The following is a 27,178-nucleotide window of genomic DNA, read 5'->3' as shown; positions in this document are numbered from 1 at the left end:
GACCCCTGGGGCTGGGTGGGACAGAGAGATGCTCCCTGCGCCCTTGCACACTGGAGAAGGGGCTCACGCTGGCTCTGATGCTGTGAGGAAAGCAGCGAGCTCGCTGCCTACCCTCACTGGGACAGCAAGGGCAGTGCTGAGCAAGGGGGAAGATAAGACCCCAGCTGAGTGGGGGGAGACACAGGCAGGGCAGGGGATCTGTGGGGAGTGGCAAGGTGTTGGTAAGGAAAGTCTGGATGAGCCTAGGCAGCCTTGTGAGCCGATGGCTGTGTCTAGTCAGCAGGGTGGGAAGGCGAGGAGAGTGGAAGATGAGTGTCCCTGGACCTTACCTGTTAGCTGGGTGGAGAATTGTGACAGTGAAGGAAACGTGCCTGTGTCTGTCAGGGGTATTGACTTGCCTATGGAGGGAGCTACCCTGATCTCCAAGCAGTTGTCTGTGACCAGCCTTGTGTGCTGGGACAAGGGGAATGAGATCCCAAGCTGTGTGTCTAGGAAAGGAGAAAGTGTTTCCGGCTCTTCTTTGTCTGTGGAGCAGACAGAAGGGGCCTTTCAGCCTGTGACGGTTGAGGATAGTGCAGTTGTCTCAGAGTTGGTTCTGGATTCAGCTAAAGCCCAGGAAGGGAAGGGTCCTAAGTTTGGGTCTGCTCAGGAGAATGGCCCTGTAACTAGGTCGCATCCAGTTAGTGTCTATGTAAAATCCCAGAGCCCAGACAATTCTGGTGCTTGTATTTTGCCTGTTGCTAGTGTTTTGTTGGGAAAGGGTGTCGCAACTCTGTCTAGTCAGGGTGAGATCCTAGCCAGGGCACAAGGAGAGCATGAAGGTGTGTGATTGTGTTACCTACTGAGGGTGTGGAAACCTGTAGCAAGAAGGAAAAGATTCCTGAACTTGTGTGTGGCAAAGGGAAGGAGAATGCTTCTGACCTTTTCTCTAGGAAGTCTGTCAGTTTGCCTGAAAGGGGATTGTGTAGGAATCCGCCGGATGGGCCAGAGGTAATTCTGGATGTAAGGGAGACCCAGAAAGAGTCTGTTGTTGCTCAGGAAAGTGTTCCTCTAGAGCAAGCCCTAGGTGAAGAGGGTAAGGGCAGAATTTCTGTGAGGGGTGAAGTGTTGCATAGAAAAGCCCTAGGGAAAGGAATCCTCATGGAGTCTTTGCAAGCAGTTTACTGCCACTGAAGGGTGTGAAAGTGATTTAATCAAGACAGTTTCAGTTCCTAACAGCCAGAAATTTTCTGTTGTGAATGGATCCACTGACTGTCCTGTTGAAAGATCCAGTGTGGAGAGCCTTGAGAAGGTCTCAGGTGAAGTGAAAGCTGTTAAGAAAGTTAAACCGTCCTATAACCAAGTGGCTGTGTTTGGCCAGCTTGATGGGGAGAAGACCCAATCCCAGTTTGACCCCCTGGGGTTTTGGGGTGGCCAAAGGGCACGGGCCGCAGAAACCTTCCCACATGCGGCCTGTGAGTGCTATCGACCACCCCCGACCTAAGGGAGGGCGTGAAACTGGAAGGGCCTGGTGTAACTCCTACCAAGGAATGGGAGAGATGCTGGGGCATCCATGGGAACGTTGGTGGCTTCGAACTTCCCCAGGTCACTGGCTAAAGTGACCCCGCTCAGTTCGATCTCGAAGGGGGGAGAGATGTGACGAAGTGGGACTGTTCTTAATGTTTCCTCTGAATAGTGTGGGGGTGACTCAGTTCCCCTATGAAGTTCTTAAGTATCTAGGTGGTGGGAGAAGGGTGTATGATCATTGCAGAGCCCTAGAGGGCAGGTGTGTGCAGGGGTCTGGACACAGAGAATGGCCGACACCCTGTTTCCTGGCAACTGATGGCCTGAGCTCTTCCGCCCTGCAAGGTGAGAGCTAAAGGGTTGGAGAACAAAGGAATCAGGTGACCTCCTGGCCCGGGAAAGGAACAAAGCCCAGAGGAGGAGGGGCTGGAGGGACTTTCAGTTTGGGGCTGGCTGGGACATGGAGTGAAGGGCAGACGTGGTTGTCTGGCTCACTGCCCCCCAAAATGGACCCAGCTGAGGGGTCCTGTTCTCTGCACCTGCAAGCTCTGTGTTAGACCATGTTCCTGTCATCTAATAAACCTCTGTTTTACTGGCTGGCTGAGAGTCACGTCTGACTGCGGAGTTGGGGTGCAGGACCCTCTGGCTTCCCCAGGAGCCCTGCCTGAGCGGACTCGCTGGGGGAAGCGCACGGAGGGGCAGAGGATGCTGAATGCTCCGAGGTCAGACCCAGGAAGGTGGAAGCTGGGTGAGCTGTGTGTCCTGAAGACAGGCTGCTCACAGAAAGGCGACTGCCCCAGAGTCCTGACTGGCTTCATGGGGAGCAGTTCCAGAGCATCGCCCGGGGACTCCGTGACACAGCCCCACGTGGACGCTCGCACGTCTGCTGAAGGGCAGCGTCAGCCAACCTGTTACACCAAGCGACATCGCTCGCCATCTGAAACCGGCCCAGGGACTGAGTCGATTTCCACTCACCCCGTGAGCTAATCCCGTGCAGCTCCACCTAGACCAACCCAAGAGAGGTTGCCGAGCAGCGACGCCTGCCTGCCATGTGAAGGGAGGTTCCCGCGAAAAGCAGGGCTGGCTTTAGACCCAGCTCCAACCCCTCCTCCCCCGGGTCTGCAAACCGATCACCGCAGCTCTGAACTAAGGCACGAGAAGCCGTGCAACTGAGCGGCCCAGGCCCTCGCCCCCCGCCCCCGCGGGGCGTCTCTGCGACGGGCCCGGGCCCTCGCCCCCCGCCCCCGCGGGGCGTCTCTGCGACGGGCCCGGGCCCTCGCCCCCCGCCCCCGCGGGGCGTCTCTGCGACGGGCCCGGGCCCTCGCCCCCCGCCCCCGCGGGGCGTCTCTGCGACGGGCCCGGGCCCTCGCCCCCCGCCCACGCGGGGCGTCTCTGCGACGGGCCCGGGCCCTCGCCCCCCGCCCACGCGGGGCGTCTCTGCGACGGGCCCGGGCCCTCGCCCCCCGCCCACGCGGGGGTGTATCATGAGCTCTGCTCTGTGCTGACCAGGTGCTAGCGAAGGGTGGGTTTTGCACAGCCTCACATGTATACTCAGGGGCAGCGGGCTGTTCTGAGAACTCTTCAGACAAGTGGTTCAGGGGATGAGAAAAAACCCAGGACCTCCCCAGCAAAGAGGGTTCCCCCTTCTTACCTTCTTCTGAACCACGTCTTGCCAGTTGATGGCCGTGAAGAAGCGGTGCTCCATCACCTCCTTGGCGTCGTTCGGCCCTCCTCCTAGCCTGGAGACACAGAGCATCCTTACTCCCTGGCCCTCGCTCCAGGGCACTGGTTTCCAGGTGCGATTTTAAATCCATTTAGTCAGATGGTGCCAAAGGTCAGGGAGCCCCTTGTAAATCCACAGGATCCTGGCATGTATCGATCAGCAACACCGAAACCAGCACGTCTACCTAGACCCTCAGCCTGGTCCCGCTGGACCTTCTGCGTCTAGACTCCTAGAGTCCGAGGCCAGCGGGGACCACTGTGATGAGCTGGTCTGACCCCCTCCAACCCAGGCCAGAGACCTGCCCAGAGAAGGCCCTAGAAGCTTTAACCCAGGTTCTCCTGGGCAGGAGACCGAGGACACTTCGCCTCTGGTCTGCACCTGCCATGGGGGATCTCCTGGTGCTTTCCCAGCCCTGACCGTCTCCACAGCGACCGACGCACCTGCCGTGGAGCAGCTGCCACCCCCGGAAGGAAGCCAGTGAGAGCCGGCGCCATGGGACCAGCTTGGGCCCAGCCAGCCCCTGGGTGCATGTGCCCAGCACCCACCCACCTCTGCTTGGGGTCCTTCTTGAGCAGCCCGGCCAGCAGGGCCTTGGCCTCGGGGCTCAGGGTGCGGGGGAAGCGGATCTCCTCCATGAGGATCAGCTCAAAGAGCCGCTCGTGGTCCTGGTTGTAGAAGGGGAGGCGGCCGCACATCATCTCGTACATGACGACACCCAGCCCCCACCAGTCCACAGCCCGCCCGTAGTCATTGTCCTCCAGCACCTGTGCGGGGAAAAGGGGGGGCTTGTGAGCTGCGGAGGAGTCCAGCCACTAGCCCCCCTCTCCTCCCAGAGCTGGGAGAGAACCCAGGAGTCCTGGCTCCCAGCCCCCAGCTCTAAACACACTAATCCCCCTAGGCAGAGGGTTTTCCTCATCAGCTTTGTTTCTACCTTAGAGTGGGAAACAAGCTGGCCAGAAACGGCGTGGAAGGGACCGTTCTGGTGCAGCCAGGGCCTCGTCCCAGCCGAGCAGCAGAAGGATTCTTGGACGTGTCTAGGGGCCCTCTGGCCTGAGGTCAGGGTGATGCTCTGGTTTGTGAGGTGTGTCTAACAGCAGCATTCAGCGCTGCCAACAACCTCCTGTTACACCCCACTCCTGGCCACGGGACATTGACCCTTCGTCTGTGGGCCTGGCCCAGGGGACTGGGTCCGGGCCGGCAGGATGCCTAGGTTCTGCTCCCAGGCTCGTCACTGTCCGGCTGGGCGAGTCCCGTCCCCTCGCTGTCTCTCTCTCCCCCACCTGTGGTCTGGGAGCTCTTCGGGCAGGCACGGTCTCTGCCCACCCAATGGCCCCTGGCCTGGGTCGGGGCGGTGCTATCGTAATACACCTAACAGTGAAGAATCAATACCTCCGGGGCCAGGTACTCCGGCGTCCCGCAGAAGGTTTTCATGGTGGCGCCGTCCGTTATGCCTTCCTTACAAAGCCCGAAGTCCGTGATCTTTATGTGACCGTCTTTATCCAGCATCAGGTTCTCCAGCTGAAAGGCAGAGAGGGAGCGAGGGGGTCAAAGCTCCGGTTAATTCCGCTCGCTCGTCCACACAGAGCCGAGACTGTGGGCTCGAGGGGGCGCAGTGGCTAGTCCGGGGCGGGCCAGGGAAGCATAAAGATGCCACCAGCATCATTAGGCCTGGGTAACAATCAACAGCAAGTCAATCCTCGTCAACCCCCGAGAGAGCACTGGGCCTGACGCGGCCTGCGAGGGATGCAGGCAGTCTGGCTGCATTCAGGAGCAGCCCAGAATCCCACCCTGAAGCCGCCTCTCCTCGTGGGCACAGCCTCTGGGCAGAAAGGCGAGCCAAGGGCAGATCATCCAGAACATGGGGTTAGGTAAAAGAGGAAGTTTTAAACTACCCTCCCCATGAATCAAGCGCTCACCAGGCCGTACTGGGGGCTGGGAGGGAGCCCTGAGAAACGGGGCTGCTTGCGGCCAAGCCTCTGCTGAGTCCAGCCCTCAGGAGCAGGGAGAGGAGCAAGGGGCCCTTGCCTCCTGTTCTCCAGACACCTTCCTGCAGTGACAAAATCCAGCCAGGGCACGACGCTGCTGAGACACTCACCAGCTGCCTGCATCTCACTGGCTGAGCCAAGCAAGGAGGGAACAGGGACCCAAGGGCGTAGAATTCAGTTTCATTTTTTAAAATGCAAGAGCCTGGTTCCCAACGGCTCTGAGCACCGACTCCAGCTGCAGCTATAGGCGCTCAGCGCCTCTGGAAGGCGGGAGCTAGCCAGAACCCGGGTGGACTGGCTGTTTGCCCTGACATTACCTTGATGTCCCTGTAGACCACGTCCCTGGAGTGCAGGTACTCCAGCGCGGACACTATCTCAGCACCATAGAAACGGGCCCGGTCCTCCGTGAACACGCGCTCTCTCGAAAGGTGGAAAAACAGCTGGAGGGAAGGAAAACAGCGCGGGGGCCATAAGTGCCCGAAAGCAGCCAAATGAGGGCCGAGCGCTCTGGCAGCTGCGCCGGCGAGAACGCCGACAGGTGTGTCCGACGCGCACTGCCCTGTACGTTGACAGCCCCCGAGGCGGGGAGAAGGCCCGGGGCAGGAGGGGGAGAACGTACCCAGAGCCAGGCAGTCCAGAAAGGTTCCCTCAAAGACACTTGGGTTTCCCTTACCAAGGCCAGCAGGAATCCTGCTGGGGGAAGTCACAGCAGCAGGCCAGCTGGTGCCCGACAGCCGGCAGCGGGAACGCTGGCTGGGAGAGGCTGGTCACTGCTGCGTAGCCACGCCTGCCACCCGCCCCACGGGAGGTGGGTAACAATCCCACCCCCACCATAGCTGGGAGAATGTCGTTCTTACGGCTAGATGGCCAATCAGATGACTGGAAAGGGAACCCAGGAGTCCTGACTAGCTGGGTCACAGATCCTTACGGCAGGGCTAACACACTCCTGCCAGGGGCCGGGGCAGACACTTCCCTGCAGCACAAGCTGCTGGTAAGACTGGAGAGCCCCCAAGTGAGATGATGGACAAGTTGAAATTCTGTCCTGCCGCAGAGGGGGGTGGGGGGTCAGTCACAGACATGGGTCATCTTCCCGTTGTCTCCTCTGCACCCCCCTATGCCGTCCTCCAGGCCCACAGGCCACCTCACCAGTGCGGGGGGCAGAACGGGCTCTTCCGCAGCTCCCGCTAACGGGTCAGCTCCCGAATCTCTCCCCTTCGCATTTCCAGCCTCAGACGTCTCCCCTCCCCCAGTCCGTGCCGCTGTTTGATTTTCACTTGGGGACTAGGTAGCCGGGCAGCACCCAGCGCACCGTGCGGGCAGGACCCACCTCTCCTCCGTTGGCGTACTCCATCACGAAGCAGAGCCGGTCGTTCGTCTGAAAGGCGTACTTCAGTGCCTGCAAGAGAGGGAGCGGCTGAGAAGAGGCGGGCGCCGGCTGCATGGCTCTGCGCTTCCCGAGATGGCAGCGGGGCTATGGTGCTGTCACTCCAGCTCCCGCGCCAGGGAAGGGCAGAGCTAGAATCCCGTCTCCCACGCCGAGCCCGCTGGCTGCTGCCGAGCGGCCCGCCCTGTGGCCTCCTGGACGAGTGAGCAAGTCCTGCCCAGCGCAGGGCTTCTCGGCTGCAGCGCCAGCATGGGGCCAATGGCAGGGGCTGGGCACTCAGCACATTCATTGCCCAGTAGCCACTGCGCAGCCCTGGCTCGTGCTCCCTGCCAGGCTCAGCTGCCCTGGCGCCGACAAGCGAGAGATGAGCGCTCTGCACCCGGACACCCAGCTCGGGGCGCCGTTTAAAGACCTCCCAGGGGGTACCTGCTGCACTGCTGATGGAGGGGACACTCTGAGTCTGAAGGATCTTTCAGGTTTCGGCTGGCATGTAAGCAGCCCACTTCCCCGGCTGGCACACCTGCCCTGTCCGCCCGGAGACCCCACGGGGACTTCCCTGGCTGGCACGGCCGCCCTGCCCGCCCGGAGACCCACGGGGGGGATTTACCGTCAGGAAGGGATGCCTGCTGTTCTGCAGCACTCTGCTCTCCGTAACCGTGTGCGCCACCTCGTCCTGCGGGGAGACAGACACTGCAGGAGATCAGTCGCGCACTCAAAGCCAGCCGGCCACGCCACCGAGCCGCTGGCCTTCGAGCTGCAGGTGTGGACCGGAATCCAGCCCGGGGGGGGGCAGCATTCATGCCCGAGGGGAACAGTGGCCAAGGCACAACGCTCACCGCTGGCCAGCAATGCGCCGGAGAACATGCTCAAGTCCCACTGAACTTTAAGTGAAGCAGGTGCTTTAAGTGTGTTGCTGACTCAGCGCCCACGGTCCCCCCCACCCCCCCCATTTATTGCTCTACTCCTGAGGAACCCCAGCCATGTAGCAGCCCCCCTGGAGCCAGGTGCTGTACAAACCCCACACAGAAAGACAGCCCCTGCCCCAAGCAGCTTACAGCCGAAGGCGGATGGCAACGGGTGATCACACTAATTTCTAAGTCTTTGAAGCATAGGTGAGAATTTCTGCCCCTGCTCCCAGAGGCAAACACACACTCACAGGAGAGAGACGGACCGCGAGCCACAAACTGCAGAGGATGATGTTACCTAACAGCACGCCTGCAGGTTTGGAATACACCTTGTTTCAGGCCCCCAAGCCCCTCCACGCTGACCCTTCCCTCCCCGAACGGCCCCGCGTACCTTTGCGATGATGACTTCTTTCCGCAGGATCTTCATGGCGTAATAGCGCCCAGTGGCCTTTTCCCGCACCAGGATCACTTTGCCGAAGGTGCCTTTCCCCAAGAGTTTCAGGTAGTCGAAATCGTTCATGGTCTAGGAAGAAAGACAGACGGGGGGAGGGTTAACGCTGCGGCATGGGACGGCTGGAAGGTGGGGAAATGCCGACCAACGAGCCTATCGAAAACCGAAGGGTTCTCCCGCCGGGGTAGCTAGTTATAAAAACGGTTCCGGCCTGGGTAGAAGAACAGCATGAGGTCAAGACACCCAGCTACGCCCCACTCCAGCCCTCTGGCGCGCACGGGGGGCAGTTTCACCCTGGCAATTTAAACCACGGTCTTGTGTGCTTCTGTGCACAACGGCCAACCTCGAACACCATGACTCCCACTTCCCTGCGGAGCAGGCTCTTGTTCCAGACAAATATGTAATGTAGTGGCTAGGAGAGGGGCTTGCAGAAATCACAGGGCCAAGTCAATGGTTTCCCCCTCCCCACGGAAGAAGATCCCCAGAAGATGACTGGCCAGAGAAAACGGAAGGGAACCGGTTTCAGACAAGTGCTGTGAACCACATGCAGCCCGGGGGAAAGAAATCACAGTGCGTTTCTGTCACAGGGGATGGGTGAGATCAGCCCCTGTGAGGGACCTAGCTGGAGTGACCCCCCATCCCACCTCTCCAGGCTCTCAGCGAGCACGCAGGAGAACCTGGCCGGGAGACGTTAGCAGCTTGGAGCGAACGAATGAAAACAGGAACGGACCCAGCATCACGACGGCGAAGGTTCTGACCTTTCCCAGACTGCGACCTCATAGTACAGCCAAAACAAGGTTTGGGGTCCCCCACCTCCTTCCCATCCTGCCCCCCGAAACCACAACCCCCCACCCCCGCTGAGAAACCTCAACACGCCAGCTGCCTTACTGCTTTCGCCCGGGTTTTGGTCACGGCCACTTCCATCTCCTCAGCCCCGGTGGTGTCGGTGGGAGAGCCGCATTTGTAATCCATCGTGTCTTCTTCGGGCTCTTGGTTCTTTAAGCTGTTGGCGACGGTCTGAATGGCGTGCATCCACTCCTCCCTGCGGCGAGCACAGGGGTCAGGACGCGCCGCACAGGGCCCGGGCACCAGCACGGCCGATGGCAGAGGGAGAGCACGGCAGGAGCCGAGGGATGGACGGGTGCTTCAGCACCTCTGAGCAGGCCGGGTCTTGGCAGCTCGGATTCTGCGCTTCCTCCTCCCACAGCAGTGACCCCGGGTCCCAGCGCTGCCCTGACTGATTTCAGCCCGGGCCTCCTCACCCCCGGTTCGCACTCTGCCAGCGCGACCCATTATCCTCGCTTCGGAGCGGACCTTTGCAATTAGCTCAAACACAAAACTTCCCACTTCTTCTGGTTGCAAGAGGCCCCTGGCGTGAGGGCATGCTGTGCTCAGAGCAAGGAGCTCTTCTCACTGCTGCCTAGAGACCCCCTGGTCCCGAGGGGGACAGGGAGCCCCTGGGAACTAGCCGAGGAGAACTCAAGCGGTGAACACAATGCACCACGATTCCCCCTCCGGCCAGGAGCCCCTGCCAGAGCCCAGCTTCGCGCTCAAGGCTCAGCAGGGAGCCGGGAAGCCACACAGGGCAGCCAGGCCAAACCAGCTAAGGGGGCCCACTCGGCCAGCGCGAGCAGTGTCCGAGGGTTACCGAACCATCAGTGGGGTTCCCCAGACGAAGCGCCTGCTGGTGGGGGAGGGTCTGTCAGATCAGCTGCTCAGCCTGCTTCAATTCCCTGCGACCTAGCGCCTCCTGGCACCCTTCACTCTGGTGCAAGGAGAGTGTCACACACCTGCTCTGCACTGCGGCCGATGGCCACGCATAACCAGGCCCCAGGTCAAAAGGCCAAATCCCACCCCCCCGACACGAGGTGCAGGGGACCTGCTGTCCCAGCACGCAATGCTCCAAGGCAGGCCACGCCTGCGCCCCTCAGGCTCCTTGCTAGTTCGAGTGGCGGCTCCCAGGACCTGGGCACCTCCACGCCAGCAGCTGGGCAGAGGGCGGGCGTGCATGGGGCCACCCCTACCAGCGCACCTGCTCGCTACCGCTCCATTCCCTTGCGGTTCAATGGAGCCAGTGCACACGAGCTGCAGGTCCCACGCCTGTCCGGGTGGCAGCTGGCATTGCCTGACCTCGCCAGAGCTCCCAGGGCAGCAGAGGCTGCGGGGCAAGGAGCTCACAGCCAGGCACCTCTAGCAGGGAGCTGGGACTCGCGGGAGAAATTCCAGCCTGCCACGAAGCGGGTCTTTGCGGGTCCTGGGGTACAGAGAGCCAGACAGAGTTCCGTCTCCTCCCCTATAACAGCTAGACACACCCCACCTGGAGCCGGAGGCCCCTAGCTTGGCCTTCCAGGGGAGGATCACGCGAACGCTCCTGCCTGGCACCGAAATACTTCACATCCCCGTTCCCACCCTCTGTTCAGATCAGAGCTGTTCGGTGCCACGCCCAGCATGCAGGGAGTCCCTGATGTCGGTCTGCGGGGTCTAGGGTGGACACACCCTTCTCCCTCTGCCCCCCTCTCCCCCTTGATGTGGGGAGAACATCTGCCTCTCAGCAGGTTTGGGAGGGCTGGCTGGCAGGTGGCTGCCAAGGAATCTGAAGACAAAGAGCTAAGTTCCCAGGGAGCCTGGCCCCCCCTGCCACCCGCCAGGCCCTGTGCTGTATGATGGCCTGGAGGAGGCGGGCGCCCCGTGACGCAGACGGGAGTGTGCGGAGCTGCACCTACCGCTCGTCGGGAGAGTCCACATGAAAGGTTCTTTCGATGACAGTCGTCCACTGCAAGCACCGAATGACGAACGTGTTTGGCCGGGGGCGCTCGGTCTTCATCAGCTGGCATTCTGGGGGCAGAGGGGGAGTGGGTGGGGGCGGAGTGCAGGCTGCCCCGATTTCTGAGACCAGGTCCCCTTTGCTAACCTGGAACCTCCTGCACTGGCTCCCTGTTCAGCGCAGGATCCCATTAAAATCCCTACCCTGCGTCTTTAAATGCCGCCTGTCGGCCTCACATACAGCACCCGGGGCCTGGCGCCAGCCACCTCCCGGTGCCACCTCTCCAGGGTGCCAGCTTCCTTTCAAAGATGGCAGCCGGCAGCCCGTCCACACCAGGGCTCTCAACGGTGCTAACACTATGGGACTAAACCCGCACTAGTCCCACACACGAGTGTCGGGCAGCCGGTTGCTATTCTCCCCCGAGCGACAGCAGGGCAGGCTGCCAGACAGGGCTCCGGGGCGGTCACATCAGAGCCCAGCAGTGAGAGAGAGGAACACAGCTGCTGGACAAGCCGTTCGCGGGGCACTAATGTCGGGCACCATGGCCCAAAGCTCCTGGAGACTGAACTCTCCTCTTGGCTTCAGAGGGGACATGGGCACCATGAGACGGGGAACGTGCATCTGCTGGGGAGAGACACGGACGTGTCCCTGCGGGTCCCCCTGCACCTCCAGGTTTAGCCGGCAGACGCACCTGCGACCGAGAAGTTATTCAGAGGTGGCAAGCTGTGATCAGACGTCTCGGGCCGCTCCTTGTAGCCGATGAAAGAGCCGTCGCTTTTCAGAAGGAAGTACCTGGGTCTCCATGTTTTAATGTACTCCCCTGGAACAAAACCGAATTATGCCTAGTGTTATTTCACGCCTCGCTCTGCCCCTTCGCTACAGAGCCCGCTTCAAACCAGCTCCCACCCCGACTTCGGCACCCGAGCCGCTGCCCTGCTCTCAGCAAGGCCCGGGCACAGCAAAGAGCCAGCGAAGGGACAAACCACCGAATTTCACTGGAGACGCTCCAGAGACTCAAAGGCCCACGGCGCTCTCAGCGCCCCACAGCCACTTCGGGGCTTTAGCGGCAAGAGGCTCACGCAGAGCCAAGGACACCGAGACAGCGGCACTGGGCCTCCCAAGGGTGGGAGTGGATCCGCGCCGCCCACGCTGGGCCAACACTTGAGACAGATCCTTAGTGATGAAATGAGGGTCCTTTAAGGTATTTCAGGGGTAACTTCTGGGGAACTTCCAAACACCTGCTTTTTCCTTTGGGGCCCCTGTGAATCCCAGTAAGGCAGGTAAACAGTCTTATTTCCCAGGGAAGCCCACCCAAAGGCAGGCTAGTGAAGTGACCTGCCCAAGGCTCACAGAGGGAGTTCTGGCTCCCAGGTCCCTGCCCGGACGTTAGCCGACACGTTAGCTCAAGCAGCAGCCATGGCCAAAAGCGGCCGGCTCTGTGGCTGTTTTAAGGGATGTGGCTTCACACAGTTAGCACCTTAGCCTCAGCCCCTGGTCCTGGCACACCATGCCACGTACAGAAATAGCACTGAATCCTGACCCCCTGCTCTCTCCCTGGCAGAGAGGAGACATTTGCTAGACCCAGAAGCCCTGGGCACGCCACTGGAATAATGGGAGCCAGCCAGGATGTGTCCGAGCTGCAGGGCTGCCAGCCCCTGCTCCCGAAAGTGCTCAGCAACCAGGGAAAACACCGGCCCACCTTCCGCGTCTCTATAAATAACCCCCTGCACAGCTGCTGCAAGGCCCCTGCACTCTAGAACGCTAAAAATAAAAGCGACCGCTGGCCTGGGGTCCTCACGCAGAGCCACCCGGGGGGGGGGGGGGGGGGAGGGGGGGGCAGAGATGCTGGCCTGGAGGACATGCCTGGCAGCTCCAGGAGCGAAGCCGTGCCAGCCCCACCACTTCTCCAGCCCCTGCTCCGGGGTGCAAGGGACGCCAGCAAGCCCTGCTCCGGGCACATGCTGAGACACTTACCATGGGTCTCAGAGATAATCTTTTGTCCGCGCTGGCCAGGGAAACGGGCACACTGGGCCTCAGCCTGACCCCTGGCACACGGCTCTAACCGCGCTGCGACCAGGGCCCGGGGCAGAGCTCCCCGCGCGTGCTGCAGTCAGACCGAGCCGAGGGCCTGCTCCCAAGCCCACAGAAGCCAATGGAAAGGCTCCTGCTCTCTTCAGCTCAGGCCCTAGCTTGAGAACATGCCGCCCAGCCAGGCGAGGCACAGCCTGCGCCCAGCTCGGGCAGGGCTCCTGTCTGGCTGAGCGCCCTTCCACCCCACGCTCCGGGGCTCTGCGTGCTGCAGGGAACGGGACGGCTGGGCAGCTGAGTGACTGGAAACCAGAGCCCTCCTTTTCTCCGGCAGCTGCAAGGGGCAACTGCCCACGGTGCCCCGAAGCCAAAGGGATGCCACTAAGCCGGCACAGCCCTCAAACAGCTTCCCCTTCTCCACCAGGGAGCACAGAGCCTCTGCCCCGCGCTGCCTCCCTGCAGCCAGAGGCTGCACCTTCCCCTTGGGGCCACCCCGATCCCTCAGCACAGCACGGCAAGGAATCGCCCCGGATCTGCCCATGGCAGACGCTGCTCCGGAAGGAGACCTCCTGCCCGAGGCGTGACGGAGAGGCTGGACAGGCCAGAAGGTCCGAGGAGAGGAGGCAGGACATTGGCCTGTCATTCAGTTGCAGTTACAGCTTGGCTTTCAGAGTGCTGGACGCCCCGTAGGGGCTGCCCACGGACAGCAAGGGGGGCAAGCTACCTGCTGTTGGAGTCAGCGGGTCAGAGGAGAGCTGCAGGAGCCCTGCCACCCTGGGCGAGCAGTCTCTGCACTCTCTTCTTTCAGGATTACAGCAAGCTTATCTGCAGGGCTCAGAAAAGGCTTGCAGCCGCTGAAAGCCGCAATGCAAACAGCTAGGGCTTGGGTTCACACACAAGTTGCAGCAGTTCAAAAACCAGATTAGTTCAGCAAGTGCAAACACCTGCGTAGCCACACTTACATCAGTTTAAAACAATTCACAGTGCAAACTAAACCAGCACAGGCCAGTTTAAACCCTATCAGAGTGTCCACACACAAAGCTGCACCGGTTTAAAATCCCACCTTTAGTTAGGCTGGTGTGATTGTGTGCCCCCAACATGCACCACCTTTGGGTGGGATCCTTACCTCTCTTGTGCAGCCAGCCCTCTTTGACGACTGACACTTCGTTCATGTTGGTGCCCCAGCTCCCAGCCACCTCTGCAGGGCAGGACAAGGAACCAGGGTAACGCTGCCCGCTGCAGGACAAGCTGTGGGCGCAGTGAGCGTCTGTAGAAGAAAAGAGGCCATTTGCCATCGCAGAATTCACTGGATGTCCAGACAAAGCTGTGGACGGAGCTCCCACGAACGCCGCCACTAAAGATCCAGTGTCGCTCGCCACGGGGACCGAATCCGCCCCCCTCCACCCACAGGACTGAGCACGTGCCAGCGAGAGTCTTCACACCAGTGCCTGCCCCCGTGAGCTTACAAACCAAACCAAGAAGGCAGACAAAGAGCGGGGGGGGGGGGTGTGTGTGTGATCGGAGATGCCCTTCCTCTGGCCCCCCAGTGCCCTCTTCTCCGCGCCGTGCACGGGGCGAAGCACACAGACGCAGCTCTCCCATGAAGACAGAAAGGCAGTATCAGTAGGAAACCGCCCCCACACTGGGTATCATTAAAAACTCCCCCGCTACATCGATGTGGTCTCCGTAAACACAGGCCCCGGGGAATCAGAGCCCTGTTTGCAGGGAGAGCCCAGCTACCTGCTCAGGCAGCCAGCGAGGTGTTTACCTCTGTTTCCAGAGACCCTTATCTCCCCGCAGCACCATGTGCTACCATCACGGGTGATAAAAAGCCTTGGAGATAAGAGGCACTAATCGCACATGCTCAGATCAAAGACGCTGGCGGGGAAAACACACACGCTCCACAGGCAAGAGCCCTTACAAAACAAACAGCTGGAGAAAAATTAATCCAAGTCACCTGACAGGACTTGCGGGGCGGCAGGCAGGAGCAGCAGCTGACGGGGAGAGAGGGGGCGGCTGGAGGCGGCAGGGCTAGGGCTAGTCTTGGAACCCCGCGGGGCCCACGCTGGACAGGCGAGGCTGTGGCTGGCACACAGCCAGGACCGTTCCCCGAGAGCGCTTGCCATCACTTCCGCTCGGGCGCGGAGGAGTGTCCGCTGTGCAGGCTGGTCAGGAAAACTCCTGCTGGCAACGGGGTTGAACCACCCCAGGGCTGATTCCAGGTCCAGGCCTCTGCACGGGGCTCACCCCAGCCCAGGGTTTGACACCTTTGCCAACAGCACCCCTTGCCAAGCCCTCTCCCTCTCGAGCGCAGCCCGGCTCTGGGAACAGACCACTAGCGATGGTGTGCGAGGAGCGCCAAGCGCTGGGAGTTGCCAGGCCGCTCGGCACGCCTGCTGGATCTATTGTCATTCCAGCAAGCCCAGGAGCCCTGCAGCGCCCGGCCCCAATGCCAGGGCCCCGCACGGCAGGAGCTCGGCTGTTAGGACCAGCGTGCTGAACGCTCGGCCGGGGAGCCGCTCGGCCGTTCGCTCCACGATGGAGTGGCGAGGCAGGGAAATCAGGGTGCTCCAGGAGAGGCGACTGTACCACTCGAACCCTGAAAGGGCGCTTCCCTAGGCCAGGCTGGAGCCTGGCGCAGTGTAGGGTCACGAGACCCGCGCAGGAAGGTAAAAACATACAGGCACAACGCCGGGTTTCCACAGCCCAGCAACAGCACCACCGGCTCCTGGGTCTCCAGTCACTTTGGGCCTGGGCCTTCCTCCCCATGCCATGCCTTGGACATGCCTTTTCAACTCAGCACGACACCGGGCTGGTGGAGCAGAGGGATCCTCTCCCCCCACATCAGCGATCAAAGGGTGACAGGCTCCCTCGCCCCGGACTAGCTACTTCGGTCGAGTGACCACGCAGCGTGAGCCGCCAAAGCCGGGGAGTTCACACGCTCCGCTTCAGTCCTGGCTCCGCCCAAGCTAGCAGCCCCGGCAAACAGCAGGACTGAAGTAGGGAAAGTACGCACGATGGTCATCGGAGCGACAGGACTAGAATGAACAGAGACAAGGGTTGAAATAAAACTTCAGGTCACTAGAAAGGCGGCTGTCCCAGCGTTGCAGGGTGTAAAGCTGCCCCATCTACCGTGGCTATTTCTGATGCCCTCGCATATCCGTGCTTTCCTGGAACCACTCAGGAATGGCCAATCACAGAACACCCCGCTAATTTTCAACACCCGCTATGGTGCTCACTTTCCCCTTTCCTTACAGCTCACCTGCTCCTCATGCGGGCCTCGCCATCCTGCTTCTCCCACGTCCCTGCTGCCATTTGGGGACGGGAAATTGCGGAGGGAAGTTCATGTGGAGACGCAACGGGTGAAACGTCACGCCGCTGGCGGTCTGCTTTGGTTCCAGGGCCGCCTGAATAGGAGCAAGTGGAGCCGGGACAGGGCCCAGAAAGCTCCAGTCCATGCAGCGGAAGAGGTCAGATCGCCTGCCAAGAGTTCCTTGGTGTCGAAGGCCTGTTGGAGCTCGGGCACGCTGCCCCCTAGCCAGCTCTCCTATTCAACTCGAGCGCCCTCCAGTGCGCACCCCTCTCGGGAACTGGGGTTCCTCACTCGTGCCCTATCACGGACATGCGTCGCCCGCTCTCTGCGGGCCGGGCTGAAGAAGGGATCCTACGTGCCCTGTTTTCCTCGGAGATCTGACCAGCCCAGACGCTTGGCCAGAGCTCTCTCCGCTCCCATCTCTGCAGCCTGTCCTCCCGCTCGGGAGCGAAGCCCACACATCTGGACTCGCCCAGAACAGCCACTGGGGTAACTGAGGTTGGAGACCAGGGGACCAAAGCTCGCCCCGTAAGACCAAACTGGCAAATGCCCAAGAGGCAACGTGTAATATTACGACCCAATGCCAGGCCAGCCTGTGGGCGTACACAGAGCAGGCGGCTGCGCCCATTTGGAAATACCCGACAGGCACTTTGGCGATATTTAGCCCTCGGCGATCACAGGGGCTTTTCAAACAGATCTGCCAAACTCCTGAGTGAGGCACCCCGGACACAGGCAAAGAGAGCAGGAGACGTGCCAGCGCGTTTGGGAAGGGATTGGCTTAAGGCCTGAGCGGGCGGCGGCCAAAGGGCCGCACTCCAGTGCTCCAAGCTTCCAGTTCGACGCGCCGACTGTCCCCCGGTTTTACAGAACGCAACGTCAGAGAATGATGGTCCGCACACCAGCTGACAGCGAGCGGGCCGGGCGGGGGCTGCATGCGGCCACAGAACTGCCACACTTCTCCCTGCGTGCTCCAGGCCTGAGCTAAATAAACCCCGCACAAATAAGGCGATTTAATCTACATGTATTTTCATTGGCAAAACTGAACAGAAACAAGACTGGGAGAAAGACGACATCACTCTGACCCCAGCAGACAAGTTTATACAGAACAACGGCTGCAATCCTAGCTAACAAACAAAGCCAGCGTTGCAACTGGATTTCACTCTTTTACATAACAGTGCTAAAGGTCCAGCAATAACAGCATCTTCCCGTCTTGTGAACTGTGGCACAGAGGGCCCTGTCTCGGCATAAGACAAGAGAGAGAAGCCACTGCAGCTGCTGACCCCAGATGCTCCCGCGCAGCGCAAGTGCGAGGCTGCGAACGCATACCCGGGTCTTCCTCCCGCGCAAGGCGAAAGGTATTTGCAATAGGCTAGAACGCAGGCGAATGGACAGCTGCTGGAAAGACAGAGCCATGTGATTAGGGGACAGCAAACAAAGGGGTAAGACCCAGTGAACATGGTGGCATATGGAGAGAATCGATTTCCAAAAGGAACCATCCCCTTGCCCAGACGACTTCAGAGGATCCTGTTGGCACCAGAATGTAACCCTTTCCCTGAGTGACCTCGTTAGAGGCGTCCTGTCGGTCTGCGAGAAACCCCCCGGGGAATAGCTTATAATGAACAACGTGTGGGTGAAACAGGCCAGACCAACAGCCCGGTGGCTTACTGCACCCTTGGCAGAAGAACTGACTTCCTGGAAGCGCCCATTCGTGCCTCTTGTTTTCCCCACCGGCGACTTCCTTGGAGCTCTGCAGAGAGGTGGCGTCAAGCCCACAGCCTGGCTGGGCTCGCTTTGATTTAATAAGAACCCCTAGCTTTTCATCCAGAGAGCTCAAAGCACTTTACAAAGAAGGAAAGTAGCATCACCCCTGTTCGTAGAGGGGAAACTGAGGCATGGGGACAGGAAGTGGCTCGCCCACAGTGATGCAGTGGGCCAATGGCAGAGCTAGAACAGGACCCAGGTCTGCTGAGTCCCAGTCCAGAGCTCCACGCAGTCCTCCTCTGAAATTCCACTAGCAGCACCGGTCAGACGAACGGCAAACGTGGATCCTCACCTGGCCATCTCCAAGCGCAGGAGGTAACATTACCTCCATCCCAGGGCTGCAGGCCAAGGCAAGGAGAGGCTAAAAAACAATGTTCCTCCGAGAAGAGCCTGGAGCCCAGGACTGAGCAAACGCTGTGGCTCTAGCTAGAGACAAGATGCAGTCCCAGCATAAGCGTAAATCTTAGCAGATTAACAACCATATTATCAAGGGCTGGAATGTCTGTAGGGTCCCACAGGTTCTCAGAGCGGCCACAAACCCTGCAAACTGCCAGCTGGCGCGGGTACGCCCGCCAAGAGAAGCCATTTGGGGAATGCCAACAATTCTGAGGAGTTGGGAGCGATTCTGAGCCTGCAGGTGGCAAGCACTGTGGGACACGGCGCACCGGTGAGGATCCACCTTCCGGCGAACATCATATGCCTTTAACAGTGACTAGATCACCTGTATTTGTGACTGCCACATGCTCAGACCAAGCTGGAGCCAAGAGAACAGCAGAGGCAGACCAGACCTTTGCAGATAAACCATGGCTGGCTCTGACCCAGAGGGAGAAAACTAAATCTTTCTCCAGCTGTCTTCGGGGTAAGGCCACGGGGTCTGGGAATGCCCCCATCAGATGACACAGGGTAAGTTTTCAGACGGGTCAAAGTCACTTATGAGCCAAAGCCCCACTGACCTTCCTGCTGGCTCCTCACTCATTTAGATGCTTCTGAAACGTCTCCCCCAGAGTCTCTTCCCTGAAGAGTTTGCAATCTAAGAGCGGCTCGGATCGACCCGTCACCTGACCCGTCCTCACCAGCTCCGCAATAAGTGCCATCGGAGCCCAGGGTTCCACACACGCTCCTCAGGTACAGAACAAGCACTGGAAAGCGTCGACGTCCGGCAGCATCCTGAGAGCGGAGCTGATCAGCTTACCCCTGGGGAGCATTACGCCCCTTAGCACAAGCAATGCTCGAGGCGTTTGGAACCCACCCTGGGATTCTGTGACTTTACTGGGCAGCCACATGCAATGAGAGAGAGCAAAGTGATGTCCAGGCAGGCAGCGTCCCTGCTCACACGCGCCAGCTCTCGCCTGCCAGGACGGCGGCGAGACTGACCCTGCGACCTTTAGAAATAAGTGAGGAGAAGCCAGGCAGCACGAGCCTTGGCGCCTCAGGGGATGCGATCACTTCACGGTGGCCACTCGAGCACTTCTTCAGACTCCGAACTCCGCGCTGGCCGGGGTTGGCGGGCTCCTGCAGGAGAGCAGGTGAGGAGCCTTTCACCTGGAGGTCACCAGCTGGAAACCAAGTGAGCTCAGCAGCAGCCAGGCCTGCATCGCCATCCAATGGCAGGCTGACAGGCTCCCCTCGGAGGGCCAGACTTGCCAGTCACCTCCTGGAGCAGGGAAGGGCTAAACGGGCTACAGAACCTGAGCTCCTCCTGTCCTTCTCTCTCACTCACACACACAGAGCTCTGACCAGCAGATCTCAGAGCGCTTTGGGGGGACCCCATCCCGGTGCATGTGTAAGCTTCTCCCTGCTACTACAAGGGCTGTACCCTGAAGATTTTGGGCCCCAGGAGGGTCAATCCAGCACCTTCCATTATCCCTCTGCTCACTTTCACTAGATCAGCTTCCCCTGGCACCCCCAGTTCCTTGCCGGGGAACAGCCAGAGCCCAATGGTGGTTACAGTGCCACCAGAGATGCCTGGAGTCTTAAGCTGAAAATCCGTCTCGGGGTAGAAGGACTGCCCTCCCTCACCAATCCCTGAGAAAGCCAGGCTGGCTCGTGGCACTAGGTGTAGCTCGCCAGAAGCAGCACGTGACACGGCTGAGCGAGAGCTCCGCTTCGGGGCCTGCCTTCTGGGTGATCGTGAGTTTCCCTGCTGGCCTGGAGGTAGGAATGGGCCAGGTGTGAAAGGACGGCTCTTCTGAGAAGGCTCGCTGCAGCTGCATGACGGAAGGAGCGCCCAGTGGTTAGCACGCTAGTCAGGGACTTGGCAGAGCCAGCTTCAAGTCCCTGCTCTGACGCTCTCTTCCTGTCTGACCTCAGCGCACCAGGGTCTCCGTTATTCAGCTGCTTCCCAGGCCCAGTGGGAGAAAAACCTGTCTATTAAAGACGGTGAGTTGCAGACTTGCCGGGGCCCCGGGGCCATGGGAGAACACCAGAGAGAGGCAAGGGACAGCAAACAGACAGATGCAGCAGGGACTGGCCTATCGATTTGCTGACCGAGCCTTCAGTACTTTAGACCCTTGCTCTGAACGCTCAGTTCGGCAGGTCACAGGTGCCCGGGTCGGCGTGCACGGACAACCTGTCTCCGCAGAGCCCTGCCCTCCGGCAGAGATTCTGCACAGGACTGCAATGCAAACAGCATAGGTTTGGGGCTGGGGCACTAGGCCTTGCAGGCACGCCCACAGAAAGCTGGGTTCACTGGAAATAAAGCCATCGGTTCAGCGACTTTGAGGCGGGAGGAACCATTACATTGAAGAGTCTGACCTCCCGCTCAGCGCAGGCCAGAAAACTGCCCCCAGGCATCCCTGCTTCCAGCTGGTTGAGCGGGAGCAGATCTAAATGAGCAGGATTTTCGATACTGCCTCTCTGTGCATTTTCCGAGCTAAGGCCCAGGAGACCAGAGCATCATCCCCTCGGGGAGGTCGGCTCTTCACTCGGGGCCTCAGTTTCTGTCAAATGGAACTTACGTTAGGAACCTAACCTGCCTGAGCAGCACTGGAAGGGTTAAATACTTGCAAAGTGCTCTGAGATCCTCAGCTAGAAGTAAAATATATTCCATATTCCTGGAGGACAGGTCCATCAATGGCTACAAGCCAAGAGGGTTAGAGACAACCCCATGCTCTGGGCGGACCTAAAGCTCTGACGGCCAGAAGCTGGGACTGGACGCCAGGGGATGGATCACTCGATAATTGCCCTGTTCTGTTCATTCCCTCTGAAGCATCTGGCACTGGATTGATTGGTGGCTTTAATGTCAGAGGTGGGGCGGGAATCAGCTCCCAGCAGCAAAGGGCTAATACTCTGTGGTGCAAGGAGAGATCTCGAAGAGAGACTGACATGCAGCGCTCTACAAAGAGGGGCAGAGTGGAGCAGCTCAGATGCAGACAGGTCTGCTACAGACTAGCCAGAAGGGGCCTCTGCTCAGTACCGTCCCACCGGGGCACTGCGGGGAGCGATGCTGCCGCTCAGACCCAGCGCTGGTCCGCCCCCCGTCCCCACCCCAGAGGGGGGCAGGGAGGCCAGCCTGTTGACTAGCTGGCTGTGAGACTCAGGTAAGCACACACTAGGTTGTTTACTCCTTTCAGGATGTGCAGAACGGGGAGAAGCAGAGGAGTGGCTAGGATGGAAGTGTATAAAGCAAAGCTCCCCGGCAGAGAACAGTCCTAACCTGTCAGGACCCACAAGAGACCCCAGGCTCCCTGCAGAAACTTGGGTGGCATCCCGTGCCAGGGGAGCCGTAAGCGTCCCTGGGAAACAATGCCCCTTCTCTTCTCAGGCACCCGCCCAGCCTGTCTGCGGATTGGCACAGCCCCTCCCCGGGTTTACGTTTGACAGACACTGGAACAAAAGGCTCAATAAACATTAGCCATTCCACTTGGTTGTCTGACATCTGACATCCTTTGGCAAACCTCTCCGGTGGCTCCAGAACTGCAAACAAGTGCTTATTCCATCCGACCAAATGCACATATACACCATGGATTTGGCTCGCTGGGCCACACCGACGTCCCAGCGGAAGCAGGGAGATCATCTGTACCGTTCAGGTACACAGCAGAGTAGAGGGATGGGCGAGCCACGTACACTGGGGCACAACCCCCCGAAAGACCCAACAAGAAGCTCCACCATTCCACACAGCGAGGGATGAGTTTTACCCTGTGCATGTGAGAGACGGTTCAGTTCACCACACGTCACCACATCCTGTATTTCTGCCGAGTCTAGTATTTTGGCTGGTCAAACATCAACAAGAGAAAAGGAGGCCCCCGAAGTAAGAGAAAACCACATGTGCTGGGGTGACAGAGCTCCAGCCCCGACGTGGCCTTGATTTCACCTTTGAGATACGTGTAACGGGCTGCGTTCACCTGTGACAAAAGATGCCTGGTGGGGGGGACGAGGGGGTTCCCAGTGACTCATTGCTGGAAAACAAGCTAGAGGGAAATAACACACATCTATAGCTTCTCCACTGAACATGCAGCTCCTCCCGCCTCGGTGCGCTCCCCACTGCGCCGGCTAGCCTGGCAGACTATGATTTCCCGGAGAACCTGGGTTATTAGCCATGACTTTGGCACTAGGCATGGCACCGTTCAGTCGGGGTGTCTCACTGGCACTACGATAGCACGGCCAAGTCTCCGGGGGGCACTGTACTCATTGTCCCAAAGCACCTACAATCCAAACAGACAGAACAGAAGCAAGATCACGACCCCCTCTCCCCCTCCCAAGTTGCCAGAGGGAGAACTGAGGCCCAGAGGTTTAAGTGACGCGGGAAGGGCACGGCAGAGTGACGGATGAACCCAGATCTCCTGAGTTTTACTCCAGTAGTGCCTTCACCACAATACTGGTGGGCTGCACTTCATTCTGTAGCCAAGTTTTTTAAAAAACCAACATGTTTTATGTAGGGACCACGTCCGATCTGAGAGTCAGGACTCCTGTGTTCTATTTCTAAAACCACTACTGGCTTTGGCAAGTCACTGTACCTCCATGCCTCTCTTTCTCCAGCTGTAAAATGGGGATAGTAATTTCCCAAGCTCAGAGGGATTACAAAGTCTCAAGTCAGCCTGGAACAAAGTGCAGGATCGTGGCTTTCAATATCTCAAAAGCACCAGGCTCCTGACATGAAAGGTGCAAAGGAAGTACTAACTGTCGTGTTGCTTGACTTAACACTCACGCTGTACCAAACTCATGAGCCCAGTGGATTTTTTTTTAACAGTAAGATAAAGGATAAGCAGCCCTGCCAGCACAAAGCATTCTAAAACCCTGAGAAAGGCCCACCAAAAATCATGGAATTGGTTTAAGTCACACAAGTATACAAAATAACAGACATTGGGTTATTCTGATTTGCTTTCTGGGTCATGTTTTCAAGTGCTTCTCCACAGCCACAAGGGCTAGGAACTTATTTTAGTTTAAATGATGGCCAAGATAATCACCAAATCTTGACTCCAGGAGCTGGGGATTGATGGAACATGGCAAACCTCACAAGAGTTGGCAGCACTGTATGAGAACCCCACACCTTACGGAGACTTCACTACTCCCCAGCGCTGAGTAGGGCTGTTACAGGCACTGCGTGCTGCTCATGGTAATACAGCCAACATGAGATAGAGGTAAACGCCAGCACACGGCCCGGGACAAGCAGAATCTGAGCCTTCCATTCCATCACTGAGCTCCATCAAACATCACTTCCTGGAAGCCTGAAACAAAAATGTTTCATACTTTCATTTTATACCCCCCCCCCCCCCCCGAAAAACCACAGACTAACCCAAGGGAAGAAAAAAACAACAACAGGCCACACTACAGGTTCCCCTGAGGTCCCGATTAACACCTTGCAGAAATGAAAGCCACACTGACTGATGGCTTGTCTGGATGTCACCAAAGCACTGACACTGAGCGTGATCATTAACAGCAGCTTCGAGCGAGACCAGGCCGCGCATGCTTCCCCTTCCTCTGTCACGAATCTGAGCATTAGCATCACGACTAGGCAACTAGGAGACAAAGCAATTCCTGCAGCACCTCTCCAGCAAGTATACACGCGCCATTTCCAACAGAAATGTGAGCTGCAGACAAAGGGCAGATTTAAGAAACGCTTTAGACATACGTATTAATCACCCCATTTATAGGGATGGGATAACTGAGGAAGAGATCAAGTGACCTGACAAATTCATAGGAAGAGTTAGGCCTTGTATCTTCAAAGTTGCTTCAGTTTAAAAGCATGACTTTACACTGGTCCCATTAAATTGACGCGAACTCCAGTGTGGACATTCTTAATTAGATTTAAACCCGGTTTATATAGATTTTGCTTAACTCTATTCCTAAAAATCGATACAAGCAGAGTTTAAGAGTGTTCACAGAGGGGTTTGCACCTCAGTTCAAAGTCAAAGTGGGGCAACTCTGAAACCAGACAAGGCTGCAGAGTCAAAGCCAGCCTTTGAACTTCAGAGTTCACAGCTCTTGGCTCTAGGTTTGCTTCACCACATCATGCATCCAATTAAGGAAAATATATAAATCTGCCTCTGCCAGACAGATTGCAGGGATGGGTGCAGACATGTGCAAAAGCCCGATGGAATCCATGTCAAGCCATATGCAGGGGCCAGGGAGGATTTCTGTCTCAGAGTAAGAAAGAAGGTTCAATACTGAATAAAACGAACCTAACACGGATGCTTTCTTTTGGAGACAGAAGCTTGTCGCCAAGCGGCATCCCCGGATGCTACACAGCTAATACTTGGCACTTCTGCTTGAGCATGGCATTTCCTTGGTTGGGTTTTAAAGGCTGCTTGGGTTGCTTGAATCGCTGCTCCTCACTTACTGTCAAACAGCCCATGCTCACTTCCAGGCAGTTGCAAAGCCTGGCATGAACTTTACAGAGGGGGAAGATGCTAGGAATAAAGGGATATCTGCTCGCTAGCAAGCAGCAAGTCACTGGAGGTCAGGGCTGCAGCATCAGCTGAGTCATCGGACATGGGCATGAATGACAGATGCCGACAACTCACAACAGGAAACGGACAATAGGGAGCGAGTTGGGGGCAGGCATGAGAGGGGCTAAGGAAGCACTTTGGCTAATGCAAAGGAGCAGCACCTCCCCTCTCGGCGTCCCTGGGAAGCAGAGGACACTGCTTCAAGGTTTTCTCAAAGTCTGCAAAGAGTCACTTTCCCTGTTCGAACCCTCCTCTGCAGCCCAAGGCAGCTGGACACGCTGCAGAGGGTTGGTTCTGTTTCTTGCCTCAGACAGACAGCGTCAGCACATTTCACCCTAAGGACTGAGAACACAGGAGCTCAATCCCACACGTGGGGAGCCACTCCTGGCCATCGGCAACCTGGAATTCCACAAGCAACTTCCATGGGACTCAGAGGTCTCTGGACCCACACACCTATGTCTGCAAAAAAAGCTTTGATGTTAAACACTCCAAGTGTTACTCCAGGAAGGGGAAGCAAGGCCTAGTTAAAGCACAAGGCTGGGAGCCAGGACTCCCCTGTCCGGCTCACGTCTGGGAGGGTGTGTGGGCTACGAGTCACAACACCGACTGGAACGGTGGCTAGACACTACCAGCAACAGGCAAGATTTGTGGCTTCTGTGATGTCCTGGGTAGTCACTTCCCTTCACTGTGCCTCACGTTCCCCATCTTTAAAGTGGGGCCAGCGACACTGACGCACCTGACGAGGACTCTGAGCGGCTGTTCCAGCTGCAAAGCAGAACGCGCCCTATGCTGGTGAGTTACTGATTAGTCTCGGAGTTGCACTAGGATAGACATCCCCACAGCATTATTCAGCTAGTCCATTACAAGTGTTCAACACAGGTAAACATGCGGTTACCATCTCCTCCTACTGCACCCGCCTGAGCACCTGCCCACTCGTTAGTACTGATGACCTAAGAACCCAAGCAATGACAAGGACCAAACTAGGGCCAGGTCTACCCTCAAACGTTGAGTCGACCGAGCGCTGTCGCTTGGGGGTATGAAAAATCCACACACCCCAGCGATGCAGTTAAGCCGACCTACCCCGCCCAGTGCAGACAGCGCTAGGTCAATGGAAGAATTCTTCTCTTGATTTAGCTCCCGCCTTGCAGGGAGGTGGACTTTCTGTGACCACAGGAGAAGCCCTCCCATCACCGCAGTAAGTGTCTACATTGACGTGCTGTCGTAGGGTTTCAAGTCTCGCCAAGCGCCACGTGTCATTTCTGACTGGTCACATCACAGGACAAGTTTGTTTTCTAAGTCATCTTCTCAGAACCATTAATAGACATGCCTCCTCCTGCACCAGCCCATCAGATAAAGGGACTTCCACCAGGAAAGCAAGCCACCCACAGCTCTCCCTTCGAACAGCGCCGAACAGAACGACAAGTGAACTGCCCCAAGAGGATTACCCCACTAACCCATTATTTCAGATCGGCTGGAATGACCGCATGTCTCTGCACCTTCGTTCCAAGCTCACTTCCTGATCAAATCCAGAGCCGTGGAGATGGGGATGCCTCACTAGCACTGGCCTGGTATCCCACTGACAGATAACGGTAGGTACAATTCATACCACACACGTAGCAGCCGTGGTTTACATTCCTCTGGAAAGACAATGCTCCTACAGAGCGTCAATAACCCGCGAGCTCAGACCACACAGCATGTGCAGGCTGATATGCAGAGTGCAGGGGCAGGCGAATTCCTGGGGGCGGGGCAGGACAGGTATTTGGAAACGATCCTGTGCACAGACCTGCACAAAGTTCCTATGAACAAAACTGCATCGTTTAGAAAGGGAGGGTCTATTTTCCCATTTACTCCTCGTCCTGAAAATTTACCCACCCTAATCGCCAAGTCTGCTGAGCAGTTCTGGCCCCAAATTGATCACAAGTGGCTCCATGCTGCAACAGGGAACATTTCTGAAAAATGTCGTAATCTGACCTTGAACCTGTTCTCTGATTAAAGCACGTTTCTGTTCTCCAGACAGAAACATCTTTCATTACAATTCTTCCTTTGGCTCAGTGCTCCGCCCAAGATCCATGGCTTCTCAGCAGGTTCCCAGGTATCCGCTAGTTAATGGTAATAAGTAATCACAGCACATGGCCTTTCTACAGCCCTTGTGTCAAAGGATCTCACAGCTTTCCACACATTAAGCAACCCAGGCACCTCTCCTTGGGCGGTACATGTTAACCCCCGATGGTAAAATTAAGATGGGACAAGCCATGTGACCTTGGGCAAATCAAATCAATGGCAGAGCTGGAAATAGAACCCAGGAGTCCTGGCCTTTAGACTTCACCATCTAACCATTAGACTTCATTCCTCTCCCAGTGCTGGGGATAGAACCCAGGAGTCCTGGCTCCCAGCCCCCCTGCTTTAACAATTAGACACCACTCGCCTCCCAGAGTGGGGACAGAACCCAGGAGTCCTGACTTCCATTCCCTGTT

The 27,178-nt window shown here is 58.0% G+C and overlaps 1 protein-coding gene across 3 annotated transcripts in view; it reads right to left on the bottom strand.

Moving 5' to 3' along the window:
* The window catches only part of AKT2 (AKT serine/threonine kinase 2), a 37,894-nt gene that overhangs the window by 7,629 nt on the left and 3,087 nt on the right, over positions 1-27,178 (bottom strand). For all 3 annotated transcript variants that reach the window (XM_037884347.2, XM_037884348.2, XM_037884349.2), the window contains 11 exons: positions 13,870-14,010; positions 11,407-11,535; positions 10,675-10,786; positions 8,840-8,993; positions 7,892-8,023; positions 7,203-7,268; positions 6,539-6,607; positions 5,529-5,651; positions 4,616-4,744; positions 3,776-3,990; positions 3,155-3,242 (listed from right to left, as the gene is read on the bottom strand). In XM_037884347.2, the coding sequence (XP_037740275.1) occupies positions 3,155-3,242; positions 3,776-3,990; positions 4,616-4,744; positions 5,529-5,651; positions 6,539-6,607; positions 7,203-7,268; positions 7,892-8,023; positions 8,840-8,993; positions 10,675-10,786; positions 11,407-11,535; positions 13,870-13,915 (1,263 nt within the window). In that variant the 5' untranslated portion in view covers positions 13,916-14,010. The remainder of the gene's footprint in view (positions 1-3,154; positions 3,243-3,775; positions 3,991-4,615; positions 4,745-5,528; positions 5,652-6,538; positions 6,608-7,202; positions 7,269-7,891; positions 8,024-8,839; positions 8,994-10,674; positions 10,787-11,406; positions 11,536-13,869; positions 14,011-27,178) is intronic.

The sequence above is a fragment of the Chelonia mydas genome, chromosome 23 (assembly GCF_015237465.2).
Source record: "Chelonia mydas isolate rCheMyd1 chromosome 23, rCheMyd1.pri.v2, whole genome shotgun sequence".
NCBI classification, from domain to species: domain Eukaryota; kingdom Metazoa; phylum Chordata; order Testudines; family Cheloniidae; genus Chelonia; species Chelonia mydas.
This window is presented reverse-complemented; position numbering and strand designations above follow the sequence as displayed.